This window comes from Dama dama, chromosome 7 (assembly GCF_033118175.1).
Source record: "Dama dama isolate Ldn47 chromosome 7, ASM3311817v1, whole genome shotgun sequence".
Taxonomy (NCBI): Eukaryota; Metazoa; Chordata; class Mammalia; order Artiodactyla; family Cervidae; genus Dama; species Dama dama.
The window spans coordinates 27,106,771-27,122,860 of record NC_083687.1 but is presented as its reverse complement, the minus strand read 5'-3'; the positions used below and the strand labels follow the sequence as shown (position 1 = coordinate 27,122,860).

The 16,090-nt window shown below is 46.0% G+C and overlaps 1 protein-coding gene across 1 annotated transcript in view; it reads left to right on the top strand.

Annotated features, from left to right (window-relative positions):
- ELOVL5 (ELOVL fatty acid elongase 5) overlaps nt 1-16,090 on the top strand; it is a 69,884-nt gene that overhangs the window by 50,923 nt on the left and 2,871 nt on the right. Inside the window, exons 4-7 of the mRNA XM_061146928.1 lie at nt 10,525-10,602; nt 11,368-11,539; nt 13,366-13,490; nt 15,671-15,805. Coding sequence (XP_061002911.1) covers nt 10,525-10,602; nt 11,368-11,539; nt 13,366-13,490; nt 15,671-15,805 — 510 coding nt within the window. The remainder of the gene's footprint in view (nt 1-10,524; nt 10,603-11,367; nt 11,540-13,365; nt 13,491-15,670; nt 15,806-16,090) is intronic.

Here is a 16,090-nt window from a genome sequence, read left to right as displayed (position 1 = left end):
TCTTTTAATTTCATGGCTGCAGTCACCATCTGGAGTGATTTTGGAGCCCTAAAAATAAAGTATAACAGGGTACCAGTCTACAAATGCTCAGCTAAAGCAGACTCAGTTTGCAAAGCAGGAGTCAGTAGGTAAGCTGGAGATCCCTCTTTAAATTACACAGAGGATGCTCTGCTGGGGCTTCTGTATACAGCAGGAGCAGACCTAGTCATGAGCCTTCTAGTATTTGGGCAGGAAGAGCAGACGCTTGTCTGGAATCACAGCAAAGACATATACAGTACCTGCCTTGTGCCTGGTACTGGTCCCACTCACTCAGTGTTCATCACACGGTTACTGACCCCATCCTGCAGAGGCAAAGTCCTGGGTGGACCTGGGGTTCGAGTCTGAGATTCATGCCATTGTGCATCACCTTCTCAGAACACTGTCTCAGCTTGGGTTTTCTCTCCCAGCCACCAGCAGCCCCATAAAATAATGAGTGTTTTTTGTGGGACATGTGGAAGCAGCCTACCAGAAACCACCACTCAGGAGACTGAACAGTGAGAGAAAGAAACTGCAGCATAAAACAGGGCCCGAGGCTGAAGGATGAGTGCCAGACATACCTGTGTCAGGCTGGTCTGGGGACAAGCTGTTTCTTCGTGCTTTGTTCTGAAGCCGCCTCTAGTGCCCAGAGCCTGTCCTTATGACGTAACCAAGAGTATTGCAATCAGCTGTAACCCAGGGGTGTTTCTGGTCCTAAGTGGAAAAAAGCACATTTGGAGGTCATGGGTATGAAATTATCTTAGTGGGCATCCTTCTGCTCTGGACAGGAGAGATGTGAAATTCACACCCACATGCTTTGATTTGACCCTTTTCTATAATAGCACTGTCAAGATTGACTAGCTAAACCCTAGAGAAAAGGTACTTTTCCGTTGGGAGTAGCTGATGGTTCATTTTATTTTTTTAATTTTTTTAGACTTTTTGTATTGGGGTAGAGTTGATTAACAATGTTGTGATAGTTTCGGATGAACAGCGAAGGGACTCAGCCATCCATATGCATGCATCCATTCTTCCCCAAACTCCCTTTCCGTCTAGGCTGCCACGTAACATTGAGCAGAGTTCCATGTGCTGTACCGGAGGTCGTTGTGGTTATCCATTTTAAATATAGCAGTGTGTGTATGTCCATCCCAAACTCCCTGACTATCTCTTCCCCACCCCCCTCCTTCCCCCCTCCAGCAAGCCTAAGTTCATTCTCTAAGTCTGTGAGTCTCTTTCTAAGTTGATTTGTATCATTTCATTTTAGATTCCACATGTAAGGGATGTCATATGATATTTCTCCTTCTGTCTGACTTACTTTACTCAGTATGACAGTCTCTAGGTCTTATGGTTCATTTTAAACCAAGCATCTGCTGAAGGTAAAGATCCAGTGAAAGGTCTGCTTTTTCATAAAATTATTCATGGTTAGCGTATCTCTGTTGTGTTTTCATTAAGAACTCAGAACAGACAAAGAAGGTCAGAGGAGCTTGGAAGTGCTGTTGGAGATCACATTTGAACCCAGAGTCAGGATTTCTCAGGTGCTGATCCCACCAGCGCCATGAGAAGCTGTGTGACTTCAGACCACACACTTCGGTATTCATCTGTTTCCTTAGTAAAAACATGAACTTGTTCCAGGTCTAACAAGTACACACTTGTACACGCCCACAGGGGCAGTCAAATCTGTGAAGACGTCAGCCTCACACACTATCGGTGGTGTTGCTCGTTTTAGCAAAGTCCCTCGGGTCCTGGGATGGTTGAATTTCAGCATGGCTAGTGTCTGTTCTCATTACGTTTCATTTCATTTCTGCTCAGATGGATATAACCACACAGCTCATCAAACTCTCATCACTAAAACCATTAGCCCCTTTTCAAAAGGGATCATCTTGTTGCTCTGAGATCTTGGGATGTCAAGTGAGTGACTGATGAGGGCCACACAGGATGACAGTTTTCTGCTTAAAGTGTTTCGGATGACCTTGTGTTCTTGAGATGCTGTGGTAGTATTTCAGTAAGTGCCATGGAAGTGGTTATCGTACTACAGGGTATGTGCCCCGTTTGTGGTTAAATTGTGGTATTAGATGAGAAAAGTCATCTCTCTCCTAGAAAATCAACTCGTGATGGTTCACTCCATGAACTGCATCATCCAGACCCAGTGGTGATGTTCCCCTCAGTTTTCTTCTTTGAAAAGATGCATGAAACCACTTTGCTTATTGAATTTGCTTCATAAGGAGAGAAGAAAGCTTCTAGCTGGGCTTTAATTATCGCTCTGCACATGCTCCTAGCCTGATTGAAGTTTGCTTTACTCCAGAGAAGGGGCGCGATGCTTCTCCGCAGTGCTGTGTGTGTCTTGGTTAATTGGGAAAAGCCAGGTGTAGGGTGCCTGGAGCTGCCTCGGTTGCTCTTGGAGTGGCTGGCGGAATCAAGGGCTGCAGAGGGTGCTGGCCAGCTGCTCGCTGTGGCCTGCTTCTCCATTGGAGCACAGCCTTGCCCTCTCAGGGTGATTCTCAGAAGTCAAGGTTGAGCCCCGCTGCCCTCACTCCCGGTGCCACACCGCTGGCCCCGCCCCCTGGGTCCTCCCCCAGGCTGCAGTGTGCTGAACCTTCAGGGACAGACCAGAGCCACTCTTGGGAGGAAGCCAGGCCTGGAGAGAGCATTGTCTCCTCCGAAGCACTCCTCGCAGGCTGGAGGGGAGGCCAGGCCTTGGCTCTGAGAGCCTCTGGGCTGTTACTCAGACACACTGTTTTCTTCTGATGGGAACAGAGAGACCAGGATCCTGATACCGGCCACTTTTACAAAAGGTGGCAGAGATGCTTAGACAAGTCAACTCAAACTCCGGTGCTCGATCCCCATGTGTTAAGTTATCCTGCCCCCTGTCCCCCACCGCTGCTTTTTTGTCCTATCTCTTTTGAAGCCAGGGATATTCAAGAATTTAAACTTTCCATGTCCCCAGTAGGACATCTGATGAGGACTGATTTTCTTTTTTTTTTTTTTAAATCTTTTTTTTTTTTTTTTATTAGTTGGAGGCCAATCACTTCACAATATTTCAGTGGGTTTTGTCATACATTGATATGAATCAGCCATGGATTTACACGTATTCCCCATCCCGATCCCCGCTCCCACCTCCCTCTCCACCCGATTCCCCCGAGTCCTCCCAGTGCACCAGGCTGGAGCACTTGTCTCATGCATCCCACCTGGGCTGGTGATCTGTTTCACCATAGATAGTATACATGCTGTTCTTTTGAAATATCACACCCTCACATTCTCCCACAGAGTTCAAAAGTCTGTTCTGTATTTCTGTGTCTCTTTTTCTGTTTTGCATATAGGGTTATCGTTACCATCTTTCTAAATTCCATATATATGTGTTAGTATGCTGTAATGTTCTTTATCTTTCTGGCTTACTTCACTCTATATAAGGGCTCCAGCTTCATCCATCTCATTAGGACTGGTTCAAATGAATTCTTTTTAACGGCTGAGTAATATTCCATGGTGTATATGTACCACAGCTTCCTTATCCATTCATCTGCTGATGGGCATCTAGGTTGCTTCCATGTCCTGGCTATTATAAACAGTGCTGCGATGAACATTGGGGTGCACGTGTCTCTTTCAGATCTGGTTTCCTCAGTGTGTATGCCCAGAAGTGGGATTGCTGGGTCATATGGCAGTTCTATTTCCAGTTTTTTAAGAAATCTCCACACTGTTTTCCATAGCGGCTGTACTAGTTTGCATTCCCACCAACAGTGTAAGAGGGTTCCCTTTTCTCCACACCCTCTCCAGCATTTATTGCTTGTAGACTTTTGGATAGCAGCCATCCTGACTGGCGTGTAATGGTACCTCATTGTGGTTTTGATTTGCATTTCTCTAATAATGAGTGATGTTGAGCATCTTTTCATGTGTTTGTTAGCCATCTGTATGTCTTCTTTGGAGAAATGTCTGTTTAGTTCTTTGGCCCATTTTTTGGTTGGGTGATTTATTTTTCTGGAATTGAGCTTCAGGAGTTGCTTGTATATTTTTGAGATTAATCCTTTGTCTGTTTCTTCATTTGCTATTATTTTCTCCCAATCTGAGGGCTGTCTTTTCACCTTACTTATAGTTTCCTTTGTAGTGCAAAAGCTTTTAAGTTTCATTAGGTCCCATTTGTTTAGTTTTGCTTTTATTTCCAATATTCTGGGAGGTGGGTCATAGAGGATCTTGCTGTGGTTTATGTCGGAGAGTGTTTTGCCTATGTTCTCCTCTAGGAGTTTTATAGTTTCTGGTCTTACATTTAGATCTTTAATCCATTTTGAGTTTATTTTTGTGTATGGTGTTAGAAAGTGTTCTAGTTTCATTCTTTTACAAGTGGTTGACCAGTTTTCCCAGCACCACTTGTTAAAGAGGTTGTCTTTTTTCCATTGTATATCCTTGCCTCCTTTGTTCAAGATAAGGTGTCCATAGGTTCGTGGATTTATCTCTGGGCTTTCTATTCTGTTCCATTGATCTATATTTCTGTCTTTGTGCCAGTACCATACTGTCTTGATGACTGTGGCTTTGTAGTAGAGTCTGAAGTCAGGCAGGTTGATTCCTCCAGTTCCATTCTTCTTTCTCAAGACTACTTTGGCTATTCGAGGTTTTTTGTATTTCCATACAAATTGTGAAATTCTTTGGTCTAGTTCTGTGAAAAATACCGTTGGTAGCTTGATAGGGATTGCATTGAATCTATAGACAGCTTTGGGTAGAATAGCCATTTTGACAATATTGATTCTTCCAATCCATGAACACGGTATGTTTCTCCATCTGTTTGTGTCCTCTTTGATTTCTTTCATCAGTGTTTTATAGTTTTCTATGTATAGGTCTTTTGTTTCTTTAGGTAGATATACTCCTAAGTATTTTATTCTTTTTGTTGCAATGGTGAATGGTATTGTTTCCTTAATTTCTCTTTCTGTTTTTTCATTGTTAGTATATAGGAATGCAAGGGATTTCTGTGTGTTAATTTTATATCCTGCAACTTTACTATATTCATTGATTAGCTCTAGTAATTTTCTGGTAGAGTCTTTAGGGTTTTCTATGTAGAGGATCATGTCATCTGCAAACAGTGAGAGTTTCACTTCTTCTTTTCCTATCTGGATTCCTTTTACTTCTTTTTCTGCTCTGATTGCTGTGGCCAGAACTTCCAACACTATGTTGAATAGTAGTGGTGAGAGTGGGCACCCTTGTCTTGTTCCTGATTTCAGGGGAAATGCTTTCAATTTTTCACCATTGAGGGTGATGCTTGCTGTGGGTTTGTCATATATAGCTTTTATTATGTTGAGGTATGTTCCTTCTATTCCTGCTTTTTGGAGAGTTTTAATCATAAATGAGTGTTGAATTTTGTCAAAGGCTTTCTCTGCATCTATTGAGATAATCATATGGTTTTTATCTTTCAATTTGTTAATGTGGTGTATTACATTGATTGATTTGCGGATATTAAAGAATCCTTGCATTCCTGGGATAAAGCCCACTTGGTCATGGTGTATGATTTTTTTAATATGTTGTTGGATTCTGTTTGCTAGAATTTTGTTAAGGATTTTTGCATCTATGTTCATCAGTGATATTGGCCTGTAGTTTTCTTTTTTTGTGGCATCTTTGTCTGGTTTTGGAATTAGGGTGATGGTGGCCTCATAGAATGAGTTTGGAAGCTTACCTTCTTCTGCAATTTTCTGGAAGAGTTTGAGTAAGATAGGTGTTAGCTCTTCTCTAAATTTTTGGTAGAATTCAGCTGTGAAGCCATCTGGTCCTGGGCTTTTGTTTGCTGGAAGATTTTTGATTACAGTTTCGATTTCCTTGCTTGTGATGGTTCTGTTAAGATCTTCTATTTCTTCCTGATTCAGTTTTGGAAAGTTATACTTTTCTAAGAATTTGTCCATTTCATCCAAGTTGTCCATTTTATTGGCATAGAGCTGCTGGTAGTAGTCTCTTATGATCCTTTGTATTTCAGTGTTGTCTGTTGTGATCTCTCCATTTTCATTTCTAATTTTGTTAATTTGGTTCTTCTCTCTTTGTTTCTTAATGAGTTTTGCTAATGGTTTGTCAATTTTGTTTATTTTTTCAAAAAACCAGCTTTTAGCTTTGTTGATTTTTGCTATGGTCTCTTTAGTTTCTTTTGCATTTATTTCTGCCCTAATTTTTAAGATTTGTTTCCTTCTGCTAACCCTGGGGTTCTTCATTTCTTCCTTCTCTAATTGCTTTAGGTGTAGAGTTAGGTTATTTATTTGGTTTTTTTCTTGTTTCTTGATGTAAGCCTGTAATGTTATGAACCTTCCCCTTAGCACTGCTTTTACAGTGTCCCACAGGTTTTGGGTTGTTGTGTTTTCATTTTCATTCATTTCTATACATATTTTGATTTCTTTTTTGATTTCTTCTATGATTTGTTGGTTATTCAGAAGAGTGTTATTTAGCCTCCATATGTTTGAAGTTTTAACAATTTTTTTCCTGTAATTGAGATCTAATCTTACTGCACTGTGGTCAGAAAAGATGACTGGAATGATTTCAATTTTTTTGAATTTTCCAAGACCAGATTTATGGCCCAGGATGTGATCTATTCTGGAGAATGTTCCGTGTGCACTTGAGAAAAAGGTGAAGTTGATTGTTTTGGGGTGAAATGTCCTATAGATATCAATTAGGTCTAGGTGGTCCATTGTGTCATTTAAGGTTTGTGTTTCCTTGTTAATTTTCTGTTTAGTTGAAGGACTGATTTTCACCTTGTGAACAGAAGACTTTTTTTTTTCCTGCAAATAAAGCATCAGGTCTAGATTTAAGGAACAAGAAGCAGCACCTTGAACTCTGTGGTTAGTTGAGCAGATATTTGTTCAGCATCTCCTATGTATGAGTACCCCCTGTGCTGGATTTTGTGGCTGAGGGAGCTGCAGCCAGTGCCGCCAAGAGCTTAAGACAGCAGAGCGTAAGACAGAGCCAGTGACACAGGGCTTAAAGATCACATGAGCAGATAAGTATAAGTCTTGGAAGGGTAGGCCCAAGGCAGGAGACCAGGCTTGAGCTGGAGTGCTCATGGGAGCAGTCATGAAGAAAATAGAATTTTAGCAGACCTTTGAAGGATAGAGAACATTTTGAGAGCTGGAGACAGAGAGCATTGCAGTTGAAAAGGATAAAGGAATGGTTTCCAGCAGTTACTGTGGTTATCTTTTCTACCAGGCTGGGTGATATAAGCCTTCCACACTTCATCTCATTAACTTCCCATGACAGGCGGAACAGGAGACAGTCTTTATCCTATTTGAGGAGTGAGGAAACAAAGACCTAAAGAACTGCTGTCTGTTTTTGTAAATAAAGTTTTATTGGTTTCCTGTTTTATGGTATTTAAGTGCACGTGCCCCCGCCCACACTGCCATTGATGATATGAAAGAACTACAAGTTTCTTTTTTCTTTAAGTCTACCTTTATTTGGAGGGCTTCCCAGGTGGTGCATTGAAAGAATCTGCCAATTCAGGAGACTCAAGTTTGATACCTGGGTCGGGAAGATCCCCTGGAGGAGGAAATGGCAACCCACTCCAGTATTCTTGCCTGGATAACCCGATGGACAGGGGAGCCTAGCAGGCTACAGACCTTGGGGTTGCCAAGAGTCGGACACTACTGAGCCCAAGCACTAACTAACTTATTATTATTGTTCCTTAAAATTTCTTTGGCTGGGAGAGCTCTTCATTGTGACTTGGGGGCTTAGTTGCCCCACAGCAGGCGGGATCTTAATTCCTGGACCAGGGATTGAACCACGTCCCCAGCTTTGAAAGGAGGAGTCTTAACCACTAGACCACCAGGGAGGTCCTTCAAGTTTCTGTTTTTAAGAGAAGGCTTCTGTGAACAAAGACTTTACATTCTCTTCTGGTGTATTTGAAAACATTTGCCCCTTCTTACTGTCAGGGGGAAGAAGTGCATGTACTTAAAGCAGATGCCCAGAAGTGGTGTTGAGTTCGCTTTGAAGTTTCTACGCTGTCTCTATTCGCTGCTCCTGTGATCAGAAACATCAATTCAGGAAACAGCCCACTGGGCTCAAGGTGCGGCGGAGGTGGGGATGTGGTGCACTTTTATAGAAGAGAAACAGATTTTGCCCTTGGAGAACGTATCCCACCTGGGAGAGGATCACATCTGTGACCTGGGCTTCTTTGTCTCCATCCTTTAATCCAGTGGAGTTCCAAAAAGTTCTTTTTCCGTACCCTCCAGCGCAGAAGATAATTTATCAGTTCCCTCATAGGATAGAAGGAAGGGCAGCAAAGAACGCTGAGTTCTGTCTCCCTTCAGGTTTCCAGCCTAGCATAAGTGCTACACACACACACTCTCTCTCTGTCTCTGCTTTAAACTCAGGCTTTATTTCATAATTGCTGGGACTTGTAATAGGTCTGTATGCAGTATGCTTAACTGATATGACTTTAGGAAGGGAAAGACCAGAAAGATACTACACCTTCCAATAAATTCTCTGTGGGTCTGGTTTTTCGAAGATAGTAGAGTATAGCTTACATGTGACCTCTGTTTTCAAAAAATCTTAACGTAGTACTGTAAAAAATTAAAACAGAACCTTTGAAAATAATTCAATCCACCCTCCTCCTCTTAGAGTAAGACATGATCAAGGGCTAGGGGGATTTAGGTGACTTGCTAAATTCTGCTCCCTACTCCTGGATTATTTTCATTATAAAATGATGTGTTCTGAATCACTGTGCTTGTCTTTGGCCATATAACTTGTGCTTTTTTCAGGTGCAGAAGGTGACAGTGCAAAGCAAAAATAACAGAAAGGAAGTTAGTAGAAGGAAAGTCAGATTGAGGCAGGGTGTTAAGAGTGAGCACAGTGGCTACAACCACTGCTAGCTTCTATCTCTGAGGTCAGACTGGATGGAAGTTGAACTGTTTGTCCTCAGGCCCTTGTGATCAGCTGATGTTCCCTGTATGCAACCCCCGCCCCAGTAATGCTCTGTGGGAGAACCTTGAGATTCTCTTGTGTCTCAGTTGCTCTTTCTCACAACACTGGTAGGCGAACTGTTTCTTCCTGGACTCAGCGTGGAACCAGTGGCTCCCACTCCTAGTTGCACATCCCAGTTGCCTTGAGTGTGTTGTGAAAGGCCCCACAGCGGCCTGGAGGAGGCCAGGCATTAGTCATTTTTAAAAGTTCCCCCGGTGAGCCTATCATACAGCTGGGATGGGAACCACTGTTTAAAGCCAGTGGTTGTGAAATATCAGTTGCATTGAAAATCACCTAAACAGCCTGTTTTTACACCATGGAATTTCACACCCAACAATGTCTGATTTGGTAGGTCTAGGGTTGGGCCCAAGATTCTATATTTCTAGCAAATTCCTGGGCACTCCTGGGAGAGGCTGCTGTTGGGTGGGAACCACATTTTATAAACCACAGTGTTAGATTCTCTGGGGTTTTGGTTCTGACAGTCCAGCTGGGGCCCTGGCACTTGCATGTCACTTGAGTTCCCTTGTGATGCTCATGCAGCTGGACTGGGGAACATGCTAAGAACCACACACTGAGGCCCCGGGGCCGGTTCCTCATGTGGGATCCACGGATGAGCTCAGGCATGAGGTAGACCACCTCTAATTTCTCCTCCCCTGCCCTGTTGACCACCAGAGGGAGGGCCGCCAGGAACACTTGAGGATGCCAAAGCTTCAGAAGGAGGTGGTGAGCTGCAGCCTACGTGGAGAAAGAGGCACATCTCATGGGTGGCTGGCTGGCTGGAATGTAGTGGGTAGACAGTGTGGACATGCACAGGGGCTCGGATCACACGTTCCCTCTGGAACAGGCCCTTAGGTCTCCCCCAGCAGGTAATGAATGACCTGGTGTGGCAGCTGAGGCCCCCACGGAGAGCTGGTGACCCTGCACTCTGCCCCTCCCAGGTCAGGATCCTCTCTGTGGGCACAGCTCAGTTCTCGGAGGTCTGAGCCATGGATCTGCAGGTGACGCAGGAAACAGGGAAGAGGCTGAGGCTGGGCTCAGTTGCCCCAGGCTGGCAGCAGTGCTTCTCTTAAGTGAGGGCTCCAGACCAGCCTGAGGTTCACCTGGGAACCTACGAGAAATAGGAATTCTTGGGCCCCACCCCAGACCTGCTGGACGCCCATCCCATCTGCCTTTCGACATGCCCTTGACTTCATTCTGGGCCTACACATTCAGGTTTGAGAAAGCCAGTGGTTTCCCCCGAGGCTGTGGCAGGGCAAGACCCTGATCTGATCAGAGAGGAGCCCACAGATGTTTGGATCCCTTGGGCCTCAGGACCGGGGAGGTGCTTGTGACGGAGGGTTCTGAAGAAAGGCGGCCTGGCCAAGCAGGGCCTGTGGAGGCGGCTGCCGGGGCTCTGGGCCCGCCCTCAGGAAACTGAGTCCCTAGTGGACTCGCCCCGGCTCACCCTCCTGTCAGCTCGATTTTCTTGCCCAGAGCACCCTTGACTCCGCACAGCCCACAGTCTGCACAGACTCTCAAACTATGAAGTCTAATTGAATAGGGCATCTTCTGGTTTTGATTTTGTTGGTGATTGGCTTTTTCTCTCTTTTTTCCTTTTTTCCCCAGTTAGTGACGGGAATATGGGAAGGCCAGTACAACTTCTTCTGTCAGGGCACACGCAGTGGAGGAGAAGCCGACATGAAGGTACTGGCTCTTAGTTTTCTTAATAAAGAAATTATACAAGAGACAAGATGGCCGTCCAGGTAATCCCTGTGGACATATTTTAGAAAGAATTTTAAAAGCAGTGTGTGCCTGTGGTAAGGGAAATTAAGCAGCCTGGAAAGTATAGGAGGGGAACTAAAATCTCCCTGTCTGCAAAAGTGAGTCCTGTTAACAACTTCCAGGGAAGACAGCGTGCATGCGCTTACCAGTATTTGCTCTCTGTTTACACAAACAGGTTCATCGGGGTGACGTCTTTAATCATCACCTGAGTGTGATCTGTAGAGTCCAGCTTCCACATTGGAGTATTTTTCAGGGTTTTGTTTTTAATAAAAGGCTGCAGTCTACCCTCAGCCTGGCAGTCACTTCCTCAGAGCCCCCGTGAAGAACCCCCTGTATGGCATTTAACTGGGCAAGGCACAGCACTGGATATCTAGATTTCTTTCCGATTCTGCCGTGTGTCCTGTCACGTGCTCCACACCAGCTCCTGAAATCGGAAGTGCCTTTCTCATGGTTTTCCTCCCCCTGATGGCTCCAGAGGGAACAGGCAGCCTACAGGAATTTGTTAAAAGTCGTGAAGGGCGTGAAGCCCTTGTAGAGCTTGCCCTGCCTTCACAACCCCCCCAACCCCCCAGGTGTTCTGGTCAAAGGCCCTGCAGAGAGACTAGCTTCAGCGGGGCCAGTGGGGCGGTGAGGTCCTAGGGTGGGCGCACAACCCAACGAGAGACACTGACGGCCCCTTCGTCCTAGATCATCCGCGTGCTGTGGTGGTACTACTTCTCCAAGCTCATCGAGTTCATGGATACCTTCTTCTTCATCCTCCGCAAGAACAACCACCAGATCACAGTCCTGCACGTGTACCACCACGCCAGCATGCTGAACATCTGGTGGTTCGTGATGAACTGGGTCCCCTGCGGCCACTGTGAGTCTGAACGGCTCTGGGGACAGGTGTGAGCAGAGAGGCTGAGTTGAAACTAAGGCTCTGAAAGGAAAGGTGCTGCTTCTGCAGGTTTCTAGGTCAGGCCTTTGACTGTGGTGTCCAGATTGCCTTTAATGACACTCCGCGTGGCCTGTGCACTCAGCAAGCCGACAGATCCTTTCTCTGATTTGAGGCACATCCTTTGCTGATGTGGCAGGATGAGGAAAGACCAGATTCCCAGCATGGGGCACTTGAACAAATCTGGACAGAATTCTCTGTTCCAGGATGTTCATCCTTGTTTGTGTACACATTTGGAAGGTGTTTGACACGGCAGGGACAGACTAGGAAGATGGAATCGCGCCAAGGAGTGGGTTCCAGAGAACAAACTTTTGCTGCAGTACCTCAGGGTGTCTGCACATCCTCTGACATAGTGACCCTCACGTTTCTGAAACGTGTTTAGCTGGGCAGCTTCTGGGACAAACACCAACATTTGAAGTAAATTCTCTAAGAAGGATGTGGAAAGCTTGTGATCTGGAAGTGTCCCATAGTTGCCTATGATTAATTTGTCCCCGTCGAGTTCAGCCCAGGAGGGCTAATATGGCCCAGTCAGAGTTCCTGATATCCATCACCGACAAACTTGATCCTCTCAGTCTGCTCACGTGTTTTCCCGCAGGATAGCACCACCCTTGATTAACTTAGCCCACCAGGATGCACATAGTCAGAGGAATCTAGAACCAGCAAGGGCTTTCCAAGTACAGCTCCTTCCACTTAGGGAGAACCCTGAGACAGTAGAAGGGTTGGTAGAGCTCACGCCTCCTGGCTGTAGGTTACCTGCCCTAACTTTCTAATAGAAATGGCACCTGCCCACATTTTAAAGTGTGTTAGTCACCCAGTTTTATCCAACTGCTTGTAACCCCAAGGACTGTAGCCTGCCAGGTTCCTCTGTCCGTGGAGTTTCCCAGGCAAGAATACTGGAGCGGGTAGCCGTTCCCTTTCCCAGGGCGATCTTCCTGGCCCAGGGACTGAACCTGGGTCTCCTGCATTGCAGACAGATTCTTTACCAGGAGCTACCTGGAAAGCCCCACTGGAAGAAGGCTTTAACTGTCAGATCCCACAGGATGACAAATGAGAAACAAGCAGAGAATGGATGTGACTCGTCGAAGGTCACACCCCCAGTTACTGTCATAGCCCAGCCTGACCACAGAGGGAGGGGAAAGCTGGTTGCTTTGCTTGGTTGCTGGCCATGGGGGCAGAGGACGGAGAGTCTGAAAAAAGACCGGGTGGTTCTACTGGAAATGACAAATTGTGACGTAAATAACGGGTGTCTCATCTCTAAGGAACTGGGCTCTAGACTCTCTCTTACTGATAAGAATATATGGCCTCTGCACCACAGCCCTCCTCCCCAGACCTCAGCAAATGTGTAGAGACGGCCAGCTTTGAGCATCCCACCCTTTGCGGCTATCTTTCCCCAAGGCTTCACTGCCATATCGGAGGCACTTGGGCAGCATCCTCTGGGAGTAGGTGGGAGCCTGGCGGCAAAGCCTTTAGCTGCCACAGCGGGGTGGGTGGTTCCTGACTCCTGGCTGAATGCCCACCTGGTAGCTGACCCTGGGCTTAAAGCCTCTTGAAGGCTGCCAGCCCAGATGGAAATTGATTTCTGATCACACGCCCATGCAGTGCCAGCTTGCTGGTGCAGTGTTTGCCTGTTCAAAAACATTCTTTTTTTTTTTTTTTTTCATTTTTGAATTTAAAAAGAATCTTGGGTTTTGTTACCTGTCACATACGGAACACTGATGTATCCTCCTCGCCAATTCCCTCTGTTCCTACAGCTTACTTTGGCGCCACACTTAACAGCTTCATCCACGTCCTCATGTATTCGTACTACGGCCTGTCGTCCATCCCGTCCATGCGGCCGTACCTCTGGTGGAAGAAGTACATCACGCAGGGGCAGCTGGTGAGTAATGCGGCCTCTTCCCGCCAGGACTTGCTGCCTGGGGTACACCCAGCTTTTCCTGGGCTCCCCTTGCTGACCTCCTGGCTTCAGTGTTGTTGACTAGCTCCTGAGAGGTGCCCTTCACATCCTCCCTCTCTCTCGATCCAGTTAAACACCTTGAAGTAAGCAGAGCGGGGAATTCCATCCATTTCAGTCGATGGAGACACCACGCCGGTGGGCAGGCAGCTGGTTGAATTGGAGAACAAAGACTAAACTTAATTCTCTGACTTTAAGTTCAGCTCTTTCTTCTTTGTGCACAGAACATCCATGTGTGTGCGTGTTTTCTAATTATAATCTAAATCCAAGGTGCAATCTGTGTACCTGTGTTTCCGGAGTGCCAGGATTTGCTGGGAGGAGCACAAGTCCAGGGTTTGCTAAGTCGATTCAGTCATGAATTGACTTTTTGCAACCCTGTGGACTGTAGCCCACCAGACGAGCCCAGGGTGCTAGTAGGTTACTAGGCAGCAAGGATGCAGGTGCTGGGTGACCGTTCAGCCCGTGTGGTGGCGGGGATGGCACTGCGGTGCCCCGGGTGACAGCCCCCTTCCTGGGCCCATGTCCCAGCAGCTGTTTGTACTTGATGGTCATTTCCCGCCGTCCTTGTTAAAGCTTTCCTTGGTTGTCAGTATACTATACAGCCTTTTCCTCTCCTCTTGTGATTTCTTTCATAAACTGATTAATAATACTATCATTACTGTTCAAATGCTGACCTTCCTTGAGCTTACCACGTGCTCATGTCAAGCGAGCAGTTTTACAGGAATTGTTCTAGTAGCCTAATTTCATGTTACTATCCCTACTTTATAGAGGAGGATGCGGAGGCGATAGTCTAGGGCTAGCTGACTTGTTGACATTAGATATTAAACTCTTAGCCCTGGTCTTGCCTTCTTAACACATTCTTTTCTAAGGAAACCAAGCTGATTCAGATCCCTCTGTGTCAGTTGTCATTCTTCAATATTGAAAAATAACCATCTGGGGAAAAAAGAAAATTTGAGAAGACCTTCTGAGCTGCTTATGTGTGTGGTGTTTCATTAGCACCTCTTTGCCGGCTTCTGGACAGTGCTTGTTATGTCCCCTCACCCACCTGTGAGGAAGGGTCACTGTTCATCAGCCTCCTCCTTACACATGAGAAGTGATGCCAGGGTTGACTTGCTGCCCGGAGTGTGGTTCTGCTGAAGCCACAGTTAGAGCAGGCTGGAGAGCTGGTCTCCTGTTGACCTCTGCCCTTTGAAGTGGAAGATTGCAGCCAGTTTGCCAGTATTTATTCTATGCGCCACTACAGTTATTTCTCAGTCTAGAATACTTACCTTAAAAAAAGGAAACAACAACAAAAAAAAAAACAGTTCCCTGCATAGAAACACTGAAAGGTGGCCCGAAATCCAGTGGGCAGAGCCTGGTCCTTCACTGTCACCCCTTAAAGATGCCCGTCCAGCAGCTGTTGCTTATCTTAACCCCTTCTCGCTGTTTCCCTGCTTCCCAAGATGTACCAGTCAGAAACAATCTACGGAATTAGCATTATATCCTAGGAAGAGAGTAAGTCTGTCTCCCAACCCCAGCCTTCACCAAATCAGAAGGTCCACGGATAAGGATGGGGAAAGGGTCCCATGAGATTGCACATCCTGCAGTGAGGTTCCTGGTCCCTCTAAACATACACCCCATGCCCATCCTTCCTTTGTGAAGAATAAACATCCCCTGTACTGCATTCCTGACGTGTGTGTGTGTTGGGTTTTTTAAACATGTTTCCTTTTTTCCTCCTTCCAGCTTCATTGAAAGCTAATTCACATATAATACGGTATAAGTTTACAATGTACAACATAAGGATTTTGATGTGTGTATGTTGTAAATCTACTCCTAGCACTTCCAAATATACAATGAAAGTGTTGCTGGCTATTCCCCGAGCTTTAGAGAAGGTGACTTAAGCAGTTGGAAAGGGAGGAGTGTATACGTAAGACAAATACAGATGCATAACAGGTTTGGGATACGTTTAGCGTATGCCTCCTGATTTTGAAATGACCTCTGTACCTACAGAAAGGTTAGTAAGTGTTCATCCCCAAACTCAGGGGTGCAGGGTAGAGCACCCATTTGGCAGACACCTTGACCGTGGGCCATGGCCGCATATTCAGCTATGTCTGCTCCCCACCCAGCTTCAGTTCGTGCTGACCATCATCCAGACCAGCTGTGGGGTCGTCTGGCCGTGCACCTTCCCTCTCGGTTGGTTGTATTTCCAGATCGGATACATGATTTCTCTGATCGCCCTCTTCACAAACTTCTACATTCAGGTAAATCTCACTCTTCTGTGGTGGTTGGGATTTGGGGTCCTTGCAGCCAAGGCCCTCATTCATTCCTTTATTGAGGAGCCCCTGCTTTGGCGGGAGCGGGGTGGAGGTGGGGTCACTGCCACTGTGGAAGGTGCTGAAGTCTGGCCAGACCTTGGAGTTCTGGGGCTTTGGCACAAGAGGCTCCGGGTCCCTGTGGGAAAGCAGAGCTGTCCCGTTCTGCTTCCCTGGGGCTGCTGCAGACATGGCATAGTGAGTCTCAATCTCAGTCTCTCAGCCCCACTGCCC